The sequence below is a fragment of the Terrapene carolina genome, unplaced genomic scaffold (assembly GCF_002925995.2).
Source record: "Terrapene carolina triunguis isolate 2854851 unplaced genomic scaffold, T_m_triunguis-2.0 Scaffold68, whole genome shotgun sequence".
In the NCBI taxonomy this organism is placed as follows: domain Eukaryota; kingdom Metazoa; phylum Chordata; order Testudines; family Emydidae; genus Terrapene; species Terrapene triunguis.
This window is the reverse complement of record NW_020664419.1, coordinates 40,602,010-40,624,139: the sequence shown is the minus strand read 5'-3', so window position 1 is coordinate 40,624,139 and position 22,130 is coordinate 40,602,010. Positions and strand designations below refer to the sequence as shown.

The 22,130-nt window shown below is 44.7% G+C and overlaps 1 protein-coding gene across 1 annotated transcript in view; it reads right to left on the bottom strand.

The window, feature by feature from the left end:
- Nucleotides 1-13,564: 13,564 nt before the first annotated feature.
- The window catches only part of CTTNBP2 (cortactin binding protein 2), a 191,928-nt gene continuing 183,362 nt past the window's right edge, over nt 13,565-22,130 (bottom strand). The window contains 2 exon segments of the mRNA XM_026648734.2: nt 13,565-15,055; nt 15,057-15,196. Coding sequence (XP_026504519.2) covers nt 14,950-15,055; nt 15,057-15,196 — 246 coding nt within the window. The 3' untranslated portion in view covers nt 13,565-14,949.

Here is a 22,130-nt window from a genome sequence, read left to right as displayed (position 1 = left end):
GCATGACTTGCTGTCAAGGCTGCTTCCCCACTTTGAACTTTAGGGTACAAATGTGGGGGCCTGCATGAAAACTTCTATGCTTAACTACCAGCTTAGATCTGGTCCGCTGCCACCATTCCCAAAGCTAATTCACTTCCCTGGGAAGCCTTGAGAAACCTTTCACCAATTTACTGGTGAATACAGATCCAAACCCCTTGGATCTTAAAACAAGGAGAAATTAACCATCCCCCCTCCTTTCTCCCACCAACTCCTGGTGAATACAGATCCAACCCCCTTGGATCTAAAACAAGGAAAAATCAATCAGGTTCTTAAAAAGAAGGCTTTTAATTAAAGAAAAAGGTAAAAATCATCTCTGTAAAATCAGTATGGAAAATAACTTTACAGGGTAATCAAACTTAAAGAGCTCAGAGGACTCCCCTCTAGCCTCAGGTTCAAAATACAGCAAACAAAGATAAACACTCTAGTAAAAGGTACATTTACAAGTTGAGAAAACAAAGTAAAACTAACACGCCTTGCCTGGCTATTTACTTACAAGTTTGAAATAGGAGAGACTTGTTTAGAAAGATGTGGAGAACCTGGACTGATGTCTGGTCCCTCTAGGTCCCAAGAGCGAACAACACCCAAAACAAAGAGCACAAACAAAAGCCTTCCCCCCCCCCCCAAGATTTGAAAGTATCTTGTCCCCTTATTGGTCCTTTGGGTCAGGTGTCAGCCAGGTTACCCGAGCTTCTTAACCCTTTACAGGTAAAAGGATTTTTGAGTCTCTGGCCAGGAGGGATTTTATAGTACTGTACACAGGAGAGCTGTTACCCTTCCCTTTATAGTTATGACACTTGCCCTTGGTGAATCCAAGTTGACTGTTCCTTATCACCTTCCTCTCCTCCAAGTGCTTCAAAATGGATTCCTTGAGGACCTGCTCCATGATTTTTCCAGGGACAGAACTGAGGCTGACCCGGATTCTCCTTCTTCCCTTTTTAAAATATGGGCACTATATTTGCCTTTTTCCAGTTGTCTGGGACCTCCCCCGATTGCCACAAGTTTTCAAAGATAATGGCCAATGGCTCTGCAAACACATCAGCCAACTCTCTCAGCACTCTCGGATGCATTGCATCCGGCCCCATGAACTTGTGCATGTCCAGCTTTTCTAAATAGTCCTTAACCTGTTCTTTCACTACTGAGGGCTGCTCACCTCCTCACCATACTATGCTGCCCAGTGCAGCTGTCTGGGAGCTGATCTTATCTGTGAAGACCGAGGCAAAAAAAGCATTGAGTACTTCAGCTTTTTCCACATCATCTGTCAGTAGGTTGCCTCCCCCATTCAGTAAGGGTCCCACACTTTCTCTGACCTTCTTCTTGTTGCTATCATACCTGTAGACACCCTTCTTGTTACCCTTTACATCTCTTGCTAGCTGCAACTCCAATTGTGCTTTGGTCTTCTTGATTACACCCCTGCATGCTTGAGCAATATTTTTATACTCTTCCCTAGTCATCTGTCCAAGTTTCCACTTCTTGTAAGCTTCCTTTTTGTGTTTAAGCTCACTGAAGATTTGACTGTTAAGCCAAGTTGGTCGCCTGCCTTATTTGCTATTCTTTCTGCACATTGGGATGGTTTGTTCCTGCGCCCTCAATAAAATACAGCCAGCTCTCCTGGACTCCTTTCCCCCTCTGTGACATTCTATACCTTGGAGGAGCATACTGTAACCCCCATATTCCTCATTTTCATATAATTGTGATCTTACATATAAAGCATGCCTTGTAAGGTATCAGGGGAAAGGTTATGATCTGCTGAAAGTCATTTCTCTATCCATATATGTGTATCATTAATACATATGAAGTTAAGAGAATTGTGTTGTATGGTGGTCACTAAAACATGCTGTAAATTGGGGAATCAGCCAGATGACAGCTCCCCAGAGGCAACAGCAAGGAAAGTAACCAATGCCCAGGCGGGGTGTCAAACAACCCATCAACAGCCATTGTCCAGCAAGGGAGCTACAATGCAGTGACTCACCTGCATGAGGCCACACCAGGGAAATTGCTCAACTTTGCTTGGAGAGACTCAGCAATGCCCCCCAGACATGACCGGACTTGTGCTCCCCAAGCACATGGACTGAGGGTATAAAACAGAAGACACATACTGGGTCCTTCTCTTGCCCCCACCTTCGCTGCAAGCAACGAAGGGCATGGCTACACTGGAAACTTCAAAGCGTTGTTGCGGGAACGCTCCCGCGGCAGCGCTTTGAAGTGCGAGTGTGGTCACGCATGAGTGCTGGGAGAGAGCTCTCCCAGTGCTCCTGGTAGTCCACCTCCACGAGGGGATTAGCTCTGAGCGCTGGGAGCCTGTTTACACTAGCGCTTTAAAGCGCTCAGACTTGCTGCGCTTAGGGGGGTGATTTTTCAGACCCCTGAGCCAGCAAGTTAGAGCGCTATAAAATGTAAGTGTAGACAAGCCCTTAGACACTGAGAAGACGACAAGACTCCAACAGAGGAGATTGGCCCAGGTTTAAGGAACAAACCTGTATATTAAGGACTGCAATATCCAGTGGGGTGAGAAAAACTGCTTAATCTAGATGTTGCCCAGTCTAATAAGGTTGAGAGTTTAGACTGCGTGCTTATATTTTATTTTATTTTGGTAACTAACTCTGACTTTTTGCCTATCACTTAATATCACTTAAAATCTATCTTTTATAGTCAATACATTTGTTTAATTGTTTATCTGTACCAGTGAGTTTGTGAGTTTGGGGCAAATCTGTTCAGGTTTGCAAAGGCTGGTGTATGTCCACTTTCCATTGATGAAGTGGTGAACCAATTAATACATTTGCACTGCCCATTTTGAGCAGTGCAAGATGGCATATTCCTGGGGTACAGTGCTGGGAACTGGGGAGATTTGGCTGGTGCCTTTCTCCGTGTGATTCATGAGTGGCTCTAGGAGCATTCATGCTGGGTGTGGGACTCCACATGCAGTTGTGCTGAGTGATCACAATTCCTAGAGGGGTTGCTGCTGGTCACTAGCAAGGCATTGTGATAGACAGCCCAGGCTGGGGAGAGTTCAGGAGGCACAGTCCCAGGCTGCATCCCGGTCCCAAGCTGCACCCTGTGGGAGATCCCATCCCACCCTCAAATTAGCCTCCCAGGGGATCCTGCCTGTCAGTTCCCTGAGGGAGTCAAAGTCTGCTTTTCTGAAGTCCAGGGTCTGTATTCTGCTGCTCTCCTTTCTTCCTTTTGTCAGGATCCTGAATTCAACCATCTTATGGTCACTGCTGCCAAAGTTGCCACCCACTTCTTCTTCCCCTACCAATTTTGTTTGTGTTAGTTCCTCCAGCACTTGTACCAAGAAGTTGTCCCCAACACTCTCCAAAAACTTCCTGGATTGTCTGTGGACTGCTGTATTGCTCTCCCAGCAGATGTCAGCAGGGCCGGCCCACAATATTTTGGCACCTGAGGTGGGGAGCTCAAATGATGCCCCCATGCCCCCTTGCTTGGGCCAAAACTTTGAAACTCTGGGCCTAGTGGTGCCCGCCCATAGTCTGGCACTTGAGGTAAGGCCAGCCCTGGATGTCAGGATGATTGAAGTCCCCCATGAGAACCAGGGCCTGTGATCTGGAAACTTCTGTTAGTTGTCCGAAGAAAGCCTCCTCGACCTCATCCTCCTCGTCTGGTGGTCTATAGCAGATGCCAACCACAACACCACCCTTGTTGCTCTCGCCTCTAAACTTAACCCAAAGACTCTAAACAGGCTTTTCTCCAGGTTCATACTGGAGCTCGGAACAATCATACTGCTCTCTTACATACAGTGCAACTCCTCCACCTTTTCTCCCCCACCTGTCCTTACTGAACAGTTTATACCCAGCCATGAAAGTGCCCCAGTCACGTGAGTTACCCCACCAAGTCTCTGTTATTCCAATCACATCATAGTTCCTTGACTGTGCCAGGACTTCCAATTCTTACTGCTTGTTTCCCAGGCTTCTTTCGTTCGTGTACAGGCACCTAAGATAACTAGCCGATTGCCCTACTTTCTCAGCATCAATCAGGAGGCCTCCCCTGTTTCACCCTCCTCCTTGTGTTTCCTCCCGGTATCCCACTTCCCCACTTACCTCAGGGCTTAGGTCTCCATCCCCCGGCGAACCTAGTTAAATGCCCTCCTCACTAGGTTAGCCAGCCTGCCTGCAAAGATGCTCTTCCCTCTCTTCGTTAGGTGGATCCCATCTCTTCCTAGCAATCCTTCCTGGAACAACATCCCATGGTCGAAGAATCCAAAGCCCTGTCTCTGACACCTCCTGCGTAACCACGCATTTACCTCCACAATTCACTGGTCCCTACGTGGGCTTTTTCCTTCAACAGGGAGGATGGACGAGAACATGACTTGCACCTCAAACTTCTTTATCCTTCTTCCCAGAGCCACATAGTCTGCAGTGACCCGCTCAAGGTCATTCTCGGCAGTATCATTGGTGCCCACATGGAGAAGCAGGAAGGGGTAGTGGTCCGAGGGTTTGATCAGGTCGCCAGAAGGGAGGTCTCCCTGCACTGCGCTGGGTCAGAGGGGCCCTGGAGAGGGAAGGAGTATCACCAGCTGGGACCTACCTTCCCTGTTCCCCACACGTGCACAGTGCAGCACTACCTACTTAAAACCTCTTTCATGTAGGATAATAACTCAAATTCCAGTTCCCCAAGCTTTAATTGGGAGGGAAAGAGAAACCATTTGCTCCCAGAGATCAAGCATAGAAAGTTTAATCCTAAAATAATCATTCTTATCCAAATTACCAGTTTGAAATAGGAGTTTTTTACCAGGGCAGTGGGGGAAGGGGAAAGCGCTAGGCTAAGGCTCTGATGTGGAAATGCACACATAGTCCTGGTGAAACATACAGTTTTGGAAAAAGGAGTATGAAACTATATATATATATATATATTAGACTAGAACAAAAAGGAGGTACACATTAAGCACAAACACCAAAAAGGCCAGAAACCTTTCCAGTGCCTCATCTCCCTCCATGAACTCCAGTTTCTCCAATGAAGAACAAGAACTGTCAGCTTTGTATCAGGATAATCCAAAGTCAGAGAAGTGTGGGTTAAATCATTTTAAGGGTTGGACCTGACATAAGATTATAACTGAGGGAGCTAAACAAATACACCACCGCAGCTAAGAGATTCAGTCAAGACAGGAGAGTTACAAATACTGCAAGATAAGATCAGAGACACATGAAGCTCAAAGGAGATAGTGCAGTCTGTGACTGCACTGAGAACTGAAAACTCACAGTGGGAAGAACTAGGAGGGCAAGCAGGTAAAAGCAGTGGCTGGGAGGAAGCCTAAAGCAGTAGACTGAAAGTCGAGGTTACTTACTGTAACTGGAGGTTCTTGGGGAGGTGTGGTCCCTATCTGCATGCATATATATACCATGTGACCGAGTCTGAAAATTCTTCAAAGCAGTGTCCGTTGGCCTGCACATGCGCAATAGCTCTCCTCATGCTCCGAGCTGAGGCTATAAGGCAAATACCTCTGCAGTTCCTCTTCTTACCGCAAGTCCAACAGGATCCAAAGCAGAGGGGATAGAGGGAGGGTAATAGGATACTGATAGGGACCACATATCTCAAAGAATCTCCAGTTACAGCAAGTAAGCTCCACTTCTTCAAGTGATGGTCCCCACATATATTCCACATGTGGATGACTGGCAAGCAGTGTTCAGACTGGAGGTGGATGCAAGGAAGTGGGTAGCAGGGATGGCTGCAATACTGCTGATCCCACTGCTGAATCCACAGCCAAGGCATGAACTATAGTGTGTCAAGAATGTGTGACTAGAACTCCAGGTGGCCGCTCTGTAGATGTTCTGCAGCAGTAGGTGTGCGCACAGCGAATTAATAGCTACACCTGACATCTTCAGAGACTGAAGATAATCCAGGACAACTGGGATGCTTAAGGTACCTGTAGAATATTGGTGGAGTTGTGCCCAAGCCAAAAAGTATCTCCATTTGGCCAGATAGCAGGTTCTAGTAGATTCCTTTCTACTTTGGTTAAGGATCTTCTGAATAGGAGGGCAGAGCATGAGTGTTCTATTACCGACACCCATCTAAACACCAGGCCATGAGGTGGAGTGAGCCCAGACTGGAATGCTTGACTTTTCCGTGTCCTGGGTTTGAAGATCTGGGAATGGGCAGATCCTGAGTGGTGGGCAGGCTGACATTGTTAGAAGTTCCGTGAACTAGAACTGTTTGGGCCAGTAGGGAGCTTGGAGAATGATGTTGGCTCTGTTTTGAATATCTTCCCCATGATTTGTGGAAGTAGGGGAATGGGAAGAAAGGCATATTTGAGGCCATTTGTCCAAGACAGCAGAAGAGCATCGTCCTGGGAGTTGTGACTTGTGGCTTTTTGGTAACAATACATGGGGATTTTTCTGTTCATTTGGGATGCAAAGAGTGGAGTACCCCACTATGTACATATTTTGTTCAGGATTGTGTCACAAACCTCCCATCCATGGTCTGCCAAAAAGCTTCTGCTTAGCTTGTCTGCAAGGGAGTTGTGAATATGACGGATGAGGTGGGATGCGCTCTATTTGCCCGAGTGTAAAAGGGATTCTACCTCCCATTGAAGAATCACCTAGTGAGAATGGTCCCTGAAGAGGGAGTTGGAAGGAGGTTCGTGAGGCAGGAAGGAGAGAAGCTCTATGGAGTATCCCTGACGGATAATCCCCAGAACCCAACTATCCATAGCGATCTTGTTCCAGTTGTGGCAAAGAGTGTAAGACAGCCCTCAAAGGCAACAGGGGGATAGATGGGTGTCATTAGCAGTGGTCCGTGGGTCTTGAGCAATATGTCAAAAATGGCTTTTGGCCTACGGTTGAGAGAGCGCAGAAACTGTAACAGTAAAGGTGGCTGAAAAGCAAGGTCTCTGAATCCTGTGACATTTGTGCAGAGGCTCAGCTGGGCTCTGGTAACAAGGAGCATCAGGAAGTTGGCCTGATCTAAAGGGCGGCCATTTCCTCCTGGGAGACTGGGGTATAAATCTCCAGGAAATACAGAGTCAATCTTGAATCCTTTAGTGAGTGCAGGGACTACTTCATTTTCCCATTTAAAGAGGTTGGACTTGTCAAAGGGGAGTCCTAGATGATGTTTTGGACTTCCTTAGGAAACCCTGACAATTGCAACCAAAAGTCCCTTCTCATGACCAAGCCAGTGGCCAAATTCTGGAACCTGGGTCTACAGCATCAACTGCAGCCTGGAGGGCTAATTTTGCCACTAATGTCCCCTATTCTAAAGGAGACTGAAATTGGGCCCTGTCCTCCATGGGAAGTTTATCTTTGAAGTCCACAAGCTTGGAATAGTTACTAAAGTCCTATTTTGCTAACAAAGCTTGGTAATTAGCACCAGGAAATTGCACCCCTATGGAGGAAAAGATCTTCAAAATTTTGGCTCAGCTCTTTCTGTAGCTGCCTGTACCACCAGCGAGTTGGGGACAAGATTGGAATATAAACATTCAACTTCTTTAGCAGGAACAAAGTATCGCCTCTCGGCTCTTTGTGGTGTCGGGGCACACGATGCCCCAGCATGTCATACTGCTCTGGCCAGTTCTAGTATGGCCTCATTGATAGGAAGGGCCACCTTACTCAGTCCCTGAGGTTGCAGGATGTCCAGGAACTAGTGTTGAGGGTCCTGGATCTCCTCTAATGGGATCTGTAGGTCATTGGCAACTCTTTGTAACAGCTCCTGGTACTAGCGGTGGTCATCCAGCAGAGAAGGCAAAAAAGGAGTCACCACGTCATCCTGGGATGATAAAGAAGCACCCATCGGAACCATCGGTATCTGCAGCTCTGGTTCTGGCCCTTCCTCCTCATACACTAACGGAACACATTGGTGAGAGGGAGAGGAGCGATACAACTTCCGAGAAGGGCCTGGATGCCTGCCATAAGAATCCCACGGACCCCAATAATGCCAGAAAGAGGGATCGATCAGTTGAGGGGGACCCCCAAGGGAATTGATACCAGAGAGTCCCGGGGGGGGCGCATATCCGGAAGAATGGCGAGAGTAACCTCACAACTATCTTTTGGGGCTCGAGCGTGTCCGCAGAGATACTGGTGCGGCCATCTCCCCTGACTCATCCAAGAACTGTTCCACTGGTAGCGATGATGCCTTTGGTACCAGGGCACTCCTGTCAGATGTTTGGAAATTGGACTGCTCCTGGGACATTGATATATACTCCCAAGAAAGAGTCAGGACACTCCTTAGGAGGGCAGGCTGGAAAGAAGTGGAGACAGTGGATAAGGAATGACTATATCCTCCAGTGTTCTATATGTCTCCATATGCCCTGGTGTCTAAGAGGTTCCATCAGTCAAGTCTGAAGGACCCGGTGCAACCGTGGCAGCTGGATGGTCTTTAGATGAACGAGGCGGTACTGATGATGGGTCTGGATCAGTACTTGTAGATGGAGCTGGTGAACATCTGTCCTACGCTCGGGTTCTGAGGTGACTGATGGAATCAGCGGATCTTTCTTTTTACACGCTTCGCCTTCCGATCTAGGGGGTCTTTAGCAAAGCCAGTTCCTTAGGTTCTGTATGCAACATCTCACCCAACTTGGAGAGGCTCGGGGAGGAAGTACATGTGTTATCGACAGTCCTTGAAGACGATTTGTCCTTGAGCCTATGAGAGCACCCTCTACTCTCATGGGAAGCCCTAGAACAGTGGTTTTCAACCTGTGGTCTGCACGCACCTGGAGGTCCACAGACTATGTCTAAGATTTCCAAAGGGGTCTGTACCTCCATTCAAAAATTTTTAGGTGTCCACAAATGAAAAAATGTTGAAAGCCACTGTGCTAGAAAAAAAGAGTCCTTGGGCTTATATATTGAAAGCTCCATTCCACGGCATGTGCTTGGAGGGGCACTGCTGGTCAGTTGAGGTCGATGTACAGGGGGGTCTCCCTTACCTGGATCGGAGAGGGACCTAACAACCTTCTCCATCAGATGCTTTGGTAGGCAAAGCTCCCGGACTTCTCGAGTTCTGGATGGGAAGGAGTGACAGATGCTGCACTTTGCAGAGATATGCACCTCATCCAGACACTACAGGCACCATTAATGTTTGTCACTGATGGAGGAGGAGTGAGAGCAGGAGAAGCAATTCTTGAATCCCAGGACTCTGGGCATAGTCCCAGATCCAGGGAGGGGTTCCCCAACTGGGGAAAAGAAATACTCTATCCTAACTATAACTTTAACTACTAAGCTAAAATACTAGGGCTGTCAAGCAATTAAAAAAATTAATTGCAATTAATCGCACTATTAAGCAAGAACAAGCATTTGCATGGCACTGTTGTAGCCGGTGTCACAAGATATTTACGTGCCAGATGTGCTAAAGATTCATATGTCCCTTCATGCTTCGACTATCATTCCAGAGGACATACATCCATGCTGATGACAGGTTCTGCTCAATAATGAGCCAAAGCAGAGCAGACCGACACATGTTCATTTTCATCATCCGAGACAGATGCCACCAGCAGAAGGTTGATTTTCTTTTTTGGTGGTTCGGGTTCTGTAGTTTCCGCATTGGAGTGTTGCTCTTTTAAGATTTCTGAAATCATGCTCCACACCTCATCCCTCTCAGATTTTGGAAGTACTTCAGATTCTTAAACCTTGGGTGGAGTGTTGTAGCTATCTTTAGAAATCTCACATTGGTACCTTCTTTGCGGTTTGTCAAATCTGCAGTGAAAGTGTTCTTAAAACGAACAACATGCACTGGGTCATCATCGGAGACTATTATAACATGAAATATATGGCAGAATTCAGGTTAAAACAGAGCAGGAGACATACAATCCTCCCCCAATGAGTTCAGTCACAAATTTAAATTAACACTTTTTTTTTTTCAACAAGCGTCATCAGCATGGAAGCATGTCCTCTGGAATGGTGGCTGAAGCATGAAGGGGCATACACGTGTTTAACATATCTGGCACGTAAATCCCTTGCAATGCCAGCTACAAAAGTGTTATCCGAACGCTTGTTCTCACTTTCAGCTGACATTGTAAATAAATGGGCAGCATTATCTCCTGTAAATGTAAACAAAATTGTTTGTCTTAGTGATTGGCTGAACAAGTAGGACTGAGTGGACTTGTAGGCTCTAAGGTTTTATATTCTTTTGTTTTTTGAGTGCAGTTATGTAACAAACAAAAAAATCGACATATGTAAGTTGCACTTTCATGATAAAGAGATTGCACTACAGTACTTGTATGAGGTGAATTGAAAAATACTATTTCTTTTATCATTTTTACAGTGCAAATATTTGTAATAAAAATAATATAAAGTGAGCATTGTACATTTTGTATTCTGTGTTGTAACTGAAATCAATATATTTGAAAATATAGAAAAGCATCCAAAATATTTAATAAATTTAAATTGGGGTTCTATTGTTTAACAATAAGATTTAAACTGTGATTAATCGTGATTAATTTTTTTGAGTTAATTGCATGAGTTAACTTTGATTAATCGACAGCCCTATAAAATACATAACTACTTAAAAATATTTTCTGTCTTTGCAGGTTATACAAGGGAGTGAAGGAGAACATTATTCCGACTCAGGCCAGGTGGCAGAAAGAAGGTGGTGGAGGGGCATCAGCCTGCACTGCCTCTTATTCTCTCGGTAAGGAGCGTGAGGAGAGCTACTGCACATGTGCAGGACAATGGACACCGCTTTGAAGAATTTCCAGTCTCAGGCATCTGATGCACATGCATACCCACGTGTGGAATACACATAGGGACCATGGCTCACAGAAGGAGAAGATAATTAGAGGCCCAAAAGACATTTTTAAATGTAGCAATAACATTTTTTCCCCTTAAGATTGTGGACATAGTGGTCAAAGTTGAAACAATTCTTTTCACTCCTATGCAGATTTTTACTCCTTGTACTGCATGGCTGCTTTCTCATGAGTGACACCCCTTCTTAAAATAAATCTGATAGTCTTCTCTTTATTAGAGCAGGGCAAATTAGTTTGGATTAATAGTTTATTTGCTGAAAAATGCAGTTTCAGTCAACCTGAAACTATTTAAGGTTTGACTAATTAATTTTTGCTGGGAAAAACTCTTTTGGTGAGGGGGACAAAGACTGCATGCACACAGTCCTGCTGTAATCTTTAACCCAGTGCTTAGGGCACTTGCCTGAATGTGGGAGACCCAGATTTGAATCCCCACCCTGGAGCAGGGAGTTGAACTCAGGCCTTTGCCCAGGCTAAGAACCAGGCTATAAGCTAGTCTGTTCTTATGCTCTTCTGTTTAAAGCCCAGGAGAGAATAAAAATGTCTGTATAGCTTGATGATTAAAGGTATGCCTACACAGGGATAAAAATCCTGCAGCTGGCCCAGGTCAGCTGACTTGGGTTCACAGGGCTCGGGTTCCAAGGCTGAAAAATCACTGTGTAGACCAGGGGTTCTCAAACTGGAGGTCGAGACCCCTCAGGGGGTCACAAGGTTATCACATGGGGGGTCGCGAGCTGTCAGCCTTTACCCCAAACCCCGCTTTGCCTCCAGCATTTATAATGGTGTTAAATATATTAAAAAGTGTTTTTAATGTATAAGGGGAGGTCGCACTCAGAGGCTAGCTATGTGAAAGGGGTTACCGGTAAAAACGTTTGAGAACCACTGGTGTAGACATTTGGACTCAGGCTGGAGCCCAAGCCCGAATGTCTACACAGAGATTTTTAGCCCTGCAGCCTGAGCCCCGTGAGCCTGAGTCAGCTGACCTGTGTAGACGTACCCTTAGGCACTCCCTGGGAGGGGGGTAGATAATGTGGACTCAAGTCGTCCCTCTCTCTCATTCAGAAGAGGGATTTGAATCCGCATTTCCCACCAGACCACATCCCCTCCCAGGAGTGCCTTAATCCACAGACCATAGAGTTGTTCTCACTCTCTCTTTAGCCCAATGGATATTTAGATATTTATACAAAGTGGAACAGCTTCAATGGGAAAGATTGAGAGCAAACTGCTCCAGAATAGCCTATAGCTTGGTGGTGTGAGGATCTTGAGTTCAAGTCCTTGCTGTAGAGTGGGAATTCAAACCTGGGTCTCCTATATCCCAGGAAAGTGACAAACTGAGCTGAGCATTTGTTCAGATTTTTCAGTTTGCTGGCTGAACTGAAAAATCAGTTATGCGCCCAGCTCTACTCTTTACACATACAAACTAAGGCCCTGATCCTGCAGTCATCACTCAGGGCCTAAAGGAGAGGTCTTTGTCTTCTAGGATATGTCCTCACTGCAAAGTTAGCTCAGGCTGTAACTTAGGTGTTGCCCCTACCCTAGTTTTTTTCCTTCCCTTTTTCACCTCCCTGACTTCTTGCAGAATTCTCTTAATCAGTTTGTATTTATAACAAACACGATGCTGCATCCTGTGTGATCATTACAAACAACTCTTCACACACAGAGTAAGCTATAATTACCATGCTTCAGTACTCAGATGCTAGATGCTAAGGCACATTCCTCTGATCTTCAGCTAATCAATGCTGCTGAAAACCAGTTGCTGGTAAACACAGGGCCGGCTCCCGGAATGCCGCACCAGGAATTGTGCCGCCCCAAGCACGTGCTTGGTTTGCTGATGCCTAGAGCCGGTCCTGGTTAAACAGATATATGTCCTGTTTTCAGCACCCAAACTGAGGACAAGGTCAGGAGATATGAAAACTCTTGGTCAGTGTTCACTGGAAATCACTGGAGGTCTGTTACTGCACAAGAATGTATACATCACTGGGGTTTGTCACGGGATACACTCACCGCTAAGGACGCCTCCTCTTGGCCGCTGTGGGATTAGCTCCTTCCAGGTGCCGCGCCCTCCTCTGGTGGTCTCTCCACCCGTTGTCCTCTCTTGCTCTGTGGCTCCTTCTCACTCCAGGAGCTGCAGCTTCCTCTTTGTGACTTGCCCCTCCGGCCAGGTCACTATAGTCCTCCCCTTCTGGGTATCTTTCAGAGCAAACCATCCCAGGCAGTCTGCTCTCTACGGCCTGGTCTGTGCCACCTCCCCAGTGCCTGGTACGGGAACCCAGGCCAGCCCTCTACTCCAGGTTCCAGCTCAGGAGCCCTATCTTCCGCAGCCAAGGCCTACATTATCCTATGCCTGGCTGCTCTCCCCTGATCCTTTTCTACCTTTCTGGCTCTGTACCCTCTCTGGGTTTGCCAGCCACACAACTCCCTCCTCCCAGGGGAGTAACTGTAGGCTCTATAGCCCTAAACACACCTCCCTTCTCTCAGGGAGTGACTGCAGACTACTTCCCTGCAGTCCCTTTTGGCTGTCAGCTCCTAGACTTTATACAGGCCCTTCCTCTTCCTATCCAGCTGAGCCTTGTCTCTAATTAATCCTTGCCCCCTGGCTCCTTTTTCAGGTGCAGCCTAGGCAGCTGATTGGCCAACCTTACCACCTTAATCCTCTCAGGCCTTGTGTGGGGTGGACACCCCATCACAGGTTGTAAGACAACAATGCTGAAAGTTATGCATATCCTCCCAGAATATATTTTAAAGGAGATAACTATAAAATCAGCCATTTAATCCTTCTAAATTCATACAGATACAATATACACACACAAGACCAAGAGACAGACAAACATGGAGCAGTACAAAAGTTTTATTGACATGAGTTTGGGATGGCTGCCTTACTCATTGTGGTGAAGTGCTAGGAATACATTTATGTAACTCTTGCCCCTTCCAAAATTCACTTGAACAGTGCTCTTTTGGAAGGCGCAGGGATGAGCATGTTGCCCATACCTCTCTTAAAGCAACCTCTTGATAATTCACCAGGTGGCACTGAGGTCTGATCTTAAGGAAGCTACGTATCCACCTCTTCCGACTAGATAATAAGGTACCAAGACAGTGATTGTATCCACATTATTACTATTCACAAGTATAAATTGTGGCCACCATAAAGTGGGTGGGTAGATGGAATATTTCCTTCACATATACACAGTTCCTCTAATGGGAAAGTAATTTAAGTCTGTAGTGAGATAAAAAATATTTCAGGTTAACTGCAATTCAAATGTTATTTCACAGCAACTACATAGTAAATCCACTATAAAAATGGTAATTACATGGTAATTCATGTTATTGCTGATACATTATCTCTGAACAACCGTGTAATTAAACTTGTGCTGTAATTCTTTCAATAACATCTGTTTTGGTAAAACATCATTTCCTAGATTCATTTTTTAAAATGCTATTGAAAGAGTAGAAAAGTTTTACATCATACATTAAGAACTCAATTATTAGAGGAGCAAATTTTCGACCATCCCAAAGAGTGGGAAGTGGTGTGAAATAATTGATTTATTGCATTATAATTTCTCTCCCTTTTCTTTTTTAAAGATAGGAGTCATAATGCAAACTCATAACAGTTCCAACACATGAAGCCTACAATAAGCAAGAGAGAAACAAAAGCACATTTCAGCAGGCAGACTGTGGGGTAATCAAAATATTTAATATGGCTTGTAGCTGAAAGTAATTGATCTAAGTTTCCAATCATTTTAATTATTGCCACATTCCATTCACTTTTCATTAAGTGAAGATAAAAACATGTTCAGTCTTTAAAATGCATGTACATTAGCTTTAAGCCAGTACTGAACATATTGTGCAACTCATCTGTATGCCACACATGAATTTCATAGAATATATTTATATACTGTATATATATACACACACACACGCACACACACACTTTTCTGTGGTGATACCCCTGAATAAAATCATTTAAGCAATAGTAATTTCCATATTAGAAAACCCATTTATGAGGTTGGCATAACTTCCCACTACTAAGTTTAAATCAATATAATTTCCAGATTAAAGCAATAAAATATTTTCATTATGAACATCTTATTTACATACAAATTAAACTGTGGTCCCGTACACACATTACATTACAAGGAAACCATTTTAATTTTAAAAAATTATTTACATATTTGAGTTCTTTGTTCTTTAATACAGAGATTACGTGAACACTGAAAACTGTATGCTAGGCAGATCTATTTATTAGATTTTTCTATTTGTATTTTTTTGTGCAAATTCCAAATCTTTTCTTTTGAGTTATCATCATCTGCCTCTATTTGCCTTGTATTACTGCTGCTGCTTTTTTGCGTACTGAGAAGGCTGGGTGACTTTACTTCTGGGAACAGGAAGAAAAGATTTAACTCTTGAAACACCCAACTCAGTCTTTGATTTACTGTTGGTGCATTCCACAGTGCGATTGCTGCTGAGAGGACGGATCCCATCCTGTGAATAAAATAAAGCATCTTTTTAGCATAAGCACATCCATCGTAAGAACCAAGAACACCAAAAATGAGCAAAACAGTGAGTGTCTACTATTTACAGCATCTTGCACCTTTTGGAAGCATGATAGCCACAGGAAAAGGATAAATTTTCAGGTCCTGGTGAAACAGTTACAGTTTTAGCTTTCTTAACCAGTTAGAAACCAATACTCTAACAGAAGTTGCTTTTGTAAAAAAAAGCTAACAGGGCATTTCTTCAATAAAAACTTAACATATCACACAAGGACAATGGTAGTGCTCTGCATTGTCATTCAGAAGCCCTAAATGTTATTCTTGCTGGGCGAGCAGGGATTAGAAGCACTCTGGAGGTAATATATTCTCTTTCCTTCATTAGGTAGAGGGAGCCCCTGTGGAAGGATGACAGCTGTAAACTGGGGTTAGGGAGATGCATGTTTAAATCAGGGAGAAAGCAGGAGATCTCTTGGGTGATAAACACAAGATTCAGTATTAGGGCTGGAATAAAATAATCCAGAGACACATTAATTTTTACCCCATTACAGCAACAATACTAAATGGAGCTAAGGTTGAGGTGACATTTCCATTTTAAAACTTCTGTTTTCAGTTGCTCGTTTTCTTATAAAATGATTTTGAAATGTCTTGTGCTTGGCTGCCATTTTTGAGGTACTATATTTTAATGTGGAATGGGACGTGAGGATTGGTTCTAAACTCTTACTCCCTAATACTGACTATTCCAGATTCTAAGCTGATTTCAGCGGAACTAGGTCAAATTATACCAGCTGATGATTGGTACTGCTCTTCTTACTTTTCTCTCTCTCTCTTCCTCTGAACAAGAAAGGTTCCCTGGACTATATGGACCATTTCTCCCTCCTCTCATCCCCAGAAGCTCAGCTGTCCCTTTAACAGAGGTTTGCAGCACCACTGGCACTTTTAAGTTACATTCTTTTTAAATCTAAATTTAAAACATTGAATAAACACTACTTTAGTGTGAACAATAAGCAGAGGGGTAGGTGTGTATGCAAACCCTCAAACTGCTGCTGGAAGGACACAATCCTACTTTGTGGACTGTTTTAAAATTCACTATCTGACATATTGGCTCTTCTTCAAAACGGTCTTCACTAGCCACTCACTATTTCAAAGCATCTAAAACTTTTAATTGGCCTTTCAAAATTCTAATCAAGTACATGTGCTGTGCTAGTAAAATACCACCTGATGTTTTTGTGCCGGTCATAAGATTCAGTAGTTTTGTAAGTCTATCTGATCAGCTGACTTGTTACTAAGAGCTTCTTCTCTTCTTTGTTGGAAAAAAAAAAATCACATAATCAGCCAATCATCATCTTTGCAATTCAAACTGCAGCTTCTTTCTTTTGTAATGTAATGTCAGGGTAGCAGTATTATTTAAAAGTGTGGTGTAGTCATGCTACAATTCTATGGGCCGGTCTACACTACAGCGGGAATTGACGCTTTGAGATCGATCCACCGGCAGTCAATTTAGCAGGTCTAGTAAAGACCCACCAAATTGACTGCAGATCACTCTCCAGTCGACCCCTGTACTCTACCCCCGACGAGAAGAGTAAGGTAAGTCGATGGGAGATTTTCTCCCATCGAACCCCCATGGTGTAGACCTTGCGGTAACTTGACCTATGGTACGTCGACTCCAGCTACGTTATTTTCTCTCTCTCTCTCTCTCACACACACACACACACACACACACACGGCACAGAGGGTAGTTGCTTAGCATGCAGCATAGGCCAAATCAGTTCACCTCCAAAATACGTCTTATCACCACAGAAATGAGGTGAGGATAGTGATATTATCCCTGTTATGAAAGCAGTTTTCTTATTGCTCCTTTCTACTCATATAGTAGCTGATTTGCTGTGGCAGAAACTGCATTGAGCAGAAAGATGAACTAGCCCTAGGCATTAGAGGCACTGGGGATATCCATCTGTCTTCAGTATTGCTGTAGAACAGATGGTACTTTTAAAAACCTGTTTGCAGATTCCTAATTTGGAGACTGAAACCAGCTAATACTCGAGTCTAACTTCCCATGAGAAGAATAAGATTGCTAGGCACTGCTGGGATTTATATGGTAGGGCCTAAGGACAGGATACACATTTCTCTTCCATCTTTTCCAAGAAACAAGTACTGCCTGTGCTAAGGAAATGTACAGAGGAAGAGAAAATGCATGTTCTGCCCAACCTTAACATTCTGCACTTACACCATAGCACTGGTCAAAAAGTAAAATACAGATATTTCCAAAACAGCACCTTGGAATGATTTACAATTTTTGTTTCCAATTTATCAACAAGATAATTAACTAAGCTTATATAGTTATTACAAACCATGCTATAATACAGTTTTGACAGAAAAAAAAATCATGCTAACAAACAAAATAAAACATGTAGCCAGATATCAAAATTCATAATATTAGCACAAATGCAGTCAGCTATGTTTCTGAACCGTGCAGATATCAAATCACTGCCATATGGGGTTAGGAACTTCTTTGCTTAAATAACAAAAGAATATCAATACAGTAGGTAATCCTTCTTTGTTAAAAGAAAAACACTCTAAAGAAGTACAGTCCCAAACTTTCATCTACCTTCAAAACTGTAGTGGGAACTGATCTCCAGATTTTAAATAAAAATATGGAATATACTCAGTGACATTTTAAATATTTAAGGTAACTGCCAATAGGCCAATAAAAACTACAGTAAGCGTGACAATAGAGAGGTGAGAAGATAATTCAGAAGAGTAATAACTCAAGAATGCATGGTATAGCTGGACAGCTGCATTTCATAAGGCATCAAAGCAATTAGCTTCATTGTACAACTCTTCATAAAAATCTGCTGTTATGTTTGTGTCACACATGCTAACTCCTCTACATATCAATACAGAACAGGGGACTTAAATTTAAACCCTATAAAATAACAGAACAGAGAACATTTAATGAACCTACAGAGCTACATTTATAATTTATTTTCTCATTAAAAAGGAGTGTTATATTATATATAGTATACTGTTGTAATGCAGTTTAACAGAGACTTGCAGCTAGTGAATGAAAGCTTTTTCCTAAAATGAATTTATTTATTTGAACATTTTTAATCACATAGGGCTGAATTCTGCCATCCTTACTCAAGCTGGGCATCAAGATGTGCCAGAGCCCTCAAAGTAAGAGGTACCGGCTTTCAGACTGGAATTTCCCGCATGAGCACAGACTTCTGCGTAAAAAGCATCCTATTTGCTCCAAGAGCTTCTACACTGGCCATCCTAGGGCAAGAGCAATGTCTTAGAGCTGGTACTGTGGGCTTCCTGGCAGTCTCACTGAGGACTAGGGGCTTCAACAGAGGCATATCAAGGAGCTGCTCATGCTGTGTGTGTCTCCTAACTTGGCTTCTTGCGCAGAGCCTCCATATCATCTGATGAGCTGGAGCTTGGTATTTCAAGGAATCAGTGCTCGATGGGGGATGGAGTGCTTTGGTGGTGATGTTCACCCACTAGGCTTATGGGAAGTGTAAGGAGAGCTTGCCTTTAAGTTTGCTGCTTGAGATCCCGCACTTCAGCATCACAGACTTTTTTTTAAGCTATCCTTCAGGCTACATGCCCATAGGTGCATGTTCCCTTGTTCCGATGTTGGATTTCTGTTTTGCAGCTCAGTGCTCATTTTCTCTGTTGATCTGGTCCTTCTCTCATTTTTCTAGGCCCTTTTTCTCTTCCTTTTGCAAGTATGGCATCAAAAGAGGAAGAAAACCACTCAGCTTGGAGTTCCAGGATATTTATGTGCATCCTGGATACTTGGGGAGACCACGTTCCCTGTGTCATATAATCGTCCAAGTGGCAGCCTGCCAGGGCTGTGTCGATGATAATCGTCTTGTCCAGGGAAGAAGGAAGAAAGAGACTCCCCCCATGCATATGTGATCTGGGTCTGTCCATCACTGAAGTCATGACAGTACCTTGGTGGGGACTATTAGAATGAAGTCCATGGAATGATGGTTTGGTGAGTAAATGGACTGGAGCCACATCTGAATACAGCAAAGGTGGAGTCATGCAAAAGGAGTCACGTGTACATGAAGCCATGTGGCCTAGGAGGGATAGGCAAGTCCAGGCTGGTAGATAGGATTGCTCACAATGCAAGTTATGATGTTGCTCATTGCCTGGAACATGTCTTTTGGCAAACAGGCCCATGCTGTGACTGAATGATGTCAGCCTCTATGAAGTCAAGAGACTGTGTGCAGTCTATGATCGATTTCTCAATGTCGACGCTGACTCCGAGGGACAAAAGAAGGTTGAACAGCATGGAGGTTGAAGCTTGTGTTTCTTGCCTGGACCACGCAGCTAGAAGCCAATTGTCAAGATACAGAAACATGAGGACCCCCTAAAGTTTGACATAGGCTGCTACGACAGAAATTTTTTTGGTAAAGACTCTGGAAGTGGTGGCTATTCTGAAGGGGAGCACCCTGTACTGGAAATGGTAGGTGCCCACTATGAATCTCTGGAAATGTCTGTGTGCTGGATGGACACTGATGTGAAAATAAGTGTCCTTCATATTGAGAGCCGTAAACCCCATGTTTTTCTCTAAGGATGGGCTAATCACTGCCAGGGTGATGATACAAAACTTGACTTTGTGAATGAAGTGACTGAGACGTCGGAGTTCAAGGATTGGTCTCCCCCTGCCTTTCTTCTTGGATATCAGGAAGTTGAGTAAAACCCCCTTCCCTGATATTCTGTGGGAACGCGTTCTACTGCTCCCTGTTGTAATAAGGAGTTCACCTCTTGGGTGAAGATGCTGTCATGAGAGTGGTCCCTGAAAAGGACAGGAAGGAGGGGTCTTGGAGGAGGTAACATGATAAACTCGATTGTATAGCCATGGTGGACGATGTTCAACATCCATTTGTCCATTGTTATCGCATTCAAAGTGTGGGAAAAGAGGGCTAAACAACCCCCAAAGGTGGTAGGAGGGTTGTGAGGTGATAGACATAGCGGTTGGTAATTCTTGGGGTCACCTCAGAAATACCTCTTGGCTGGAGGTTGCAGCTGTGACAGCAAAGCCTGAAAAGAGGGCCCCGGGAGTCAAGATCACTGAGTTTTCTGGCATTTCCTCGGGGGCTCATCAGGTCTCTGAAGGTAGAATGGGGGGCCCACGGAGTTGGCTGGATGGTGGGCGGTGGAATTTGCACTTTGGGGCAGGAGTGTGGATGCCGAGAGAGTGAAGGATAGCTCTGGAATCCTTGAGGATATGCAGTGATTCTTTCATCTTCTGGTTAAAAAGATGGGATTCACTGAAAGCGAGAGAGCTTCAATAGTTCTGTACCTCCCTTGGGAAACCAGAGAAATGTAGCCAAGACTCCCTATGCATGACTATGGCCATAGCCATGGCCACGGAGGAGGTATCTGCTGCATCTACTGCCGACTGGAGGGCTGTTCTTGCTACCAGATTCCCTTCATCAAGAAGCACCTGAAAACGAGCCTGATCATGTTGTGGCAGACTATCAGTAAATTCCTCAAATTTACTATAATTCAGGAAGTCGTACTTGGCTAGTAATGCCTGATTGTTCACAATCCTGAATTGAAGGCTAGACGAGAAAAATACCTTGCACCTCAAAAGGTCCAAATGCTTGCCCTCCTTATCGGCTGCTGTAGATCAAGGGTGATATTGCTTGGCTTGTTCAGTCGCTGCCTGGACAACTAGGGAGTTTGGAGAAGGGTGAGAAAAAAGGAACTCAGACCCCTTGGCAGGAACATAGCAATGTTTTTTGGCCACTTTGGAGGGTAGCTGTGCATGTGGCAGGGGTGTGCCACACTGGAGCCTCCCAGGACAGAATAGCGTCATTAATTGGCAATGTAATTCTGGCTGGTCCCAAGGTGTGGAGGATATTAAGTAGCTTATGCTGGGTGCCTTGGATTTCTTGCAGGGGAATTTGGAGTTCCCTCGCGACTCTCTGCAACAGTTTCTGAAATTGCTTGAAGTCATCCGGAAGAGAAGGGGATGCTTCACGTCATCTGGAAATGAAGAGGGAAATGTCACCGGTTTTGGCAGCACTGCTGGGACTGGACTAAGGAGTTCCTCCTCTACCAGTGGATCTGAGCAGGAACCCATAGAGGGGAGGCAGGCGAATATTCCCTAGTAGACTGGGATGGTTCCAAGGGGGTGAAATTGGGACCAGAGTCCCCAATATGACCAATAGGATGGATCCCAGGGAGTTTGTGGGGTATGGCATGGGGTGCCAATGGCTCCGATATGGTTGAAGTGGTGGATGCTGCAATAGATGTGGCTGTCTCCGTGAAGGTGTGTAGGAGTGATATGACACGGTCAGCTTCTCTCCTGTTTCTGATTCATTGGAGGAGGTGAATGCGGACTCCAGTTCAAATGGCAGTACCATCGGAAAGGTGTAGATTATCGGAATGGATGGTGAGGGGTCCTATACCCAGGGCATATCCCGTGGCAGAGAAATAATCTCTCTAGAAATGGAGGCACCCTCTCTTTGATTTGTATTGGTGCCAGCGCCATGGACCTTCCCAGAAAGGGAGGATCCCACATCTTGTGCCAGTGATGACGGTACCGGTGGAGTGGTGCTGGGAACAGCCGTTTCCCACCATGTGTGGGATTTCTTCTCATGCCTATAGGATTTAGCGCAAGTTCCGTCTCCATGGCTCGAAGTCATGGAAGGCGTGTCCACTTTCTTTGATTTTGAGGAAGACTTAGTCCCATGCTTATGGGTATACTTCCTTATCTCCTGACTAGGTCCCACCATGGGGTATATGGTGGTGGTTCCCCCGACACCAGATTTGGATATGGTAGCAATAGGTGTGCTCTGTGCTGATTCAGGCTGATGTATGGGGGAGTTCCCTGGCCTAGGTCCGAATGAGGCCTCATGGCGAGCTCCATGAAGTGCTTCTGGAAGCAGAGCCTGGCCTTCTTGGGT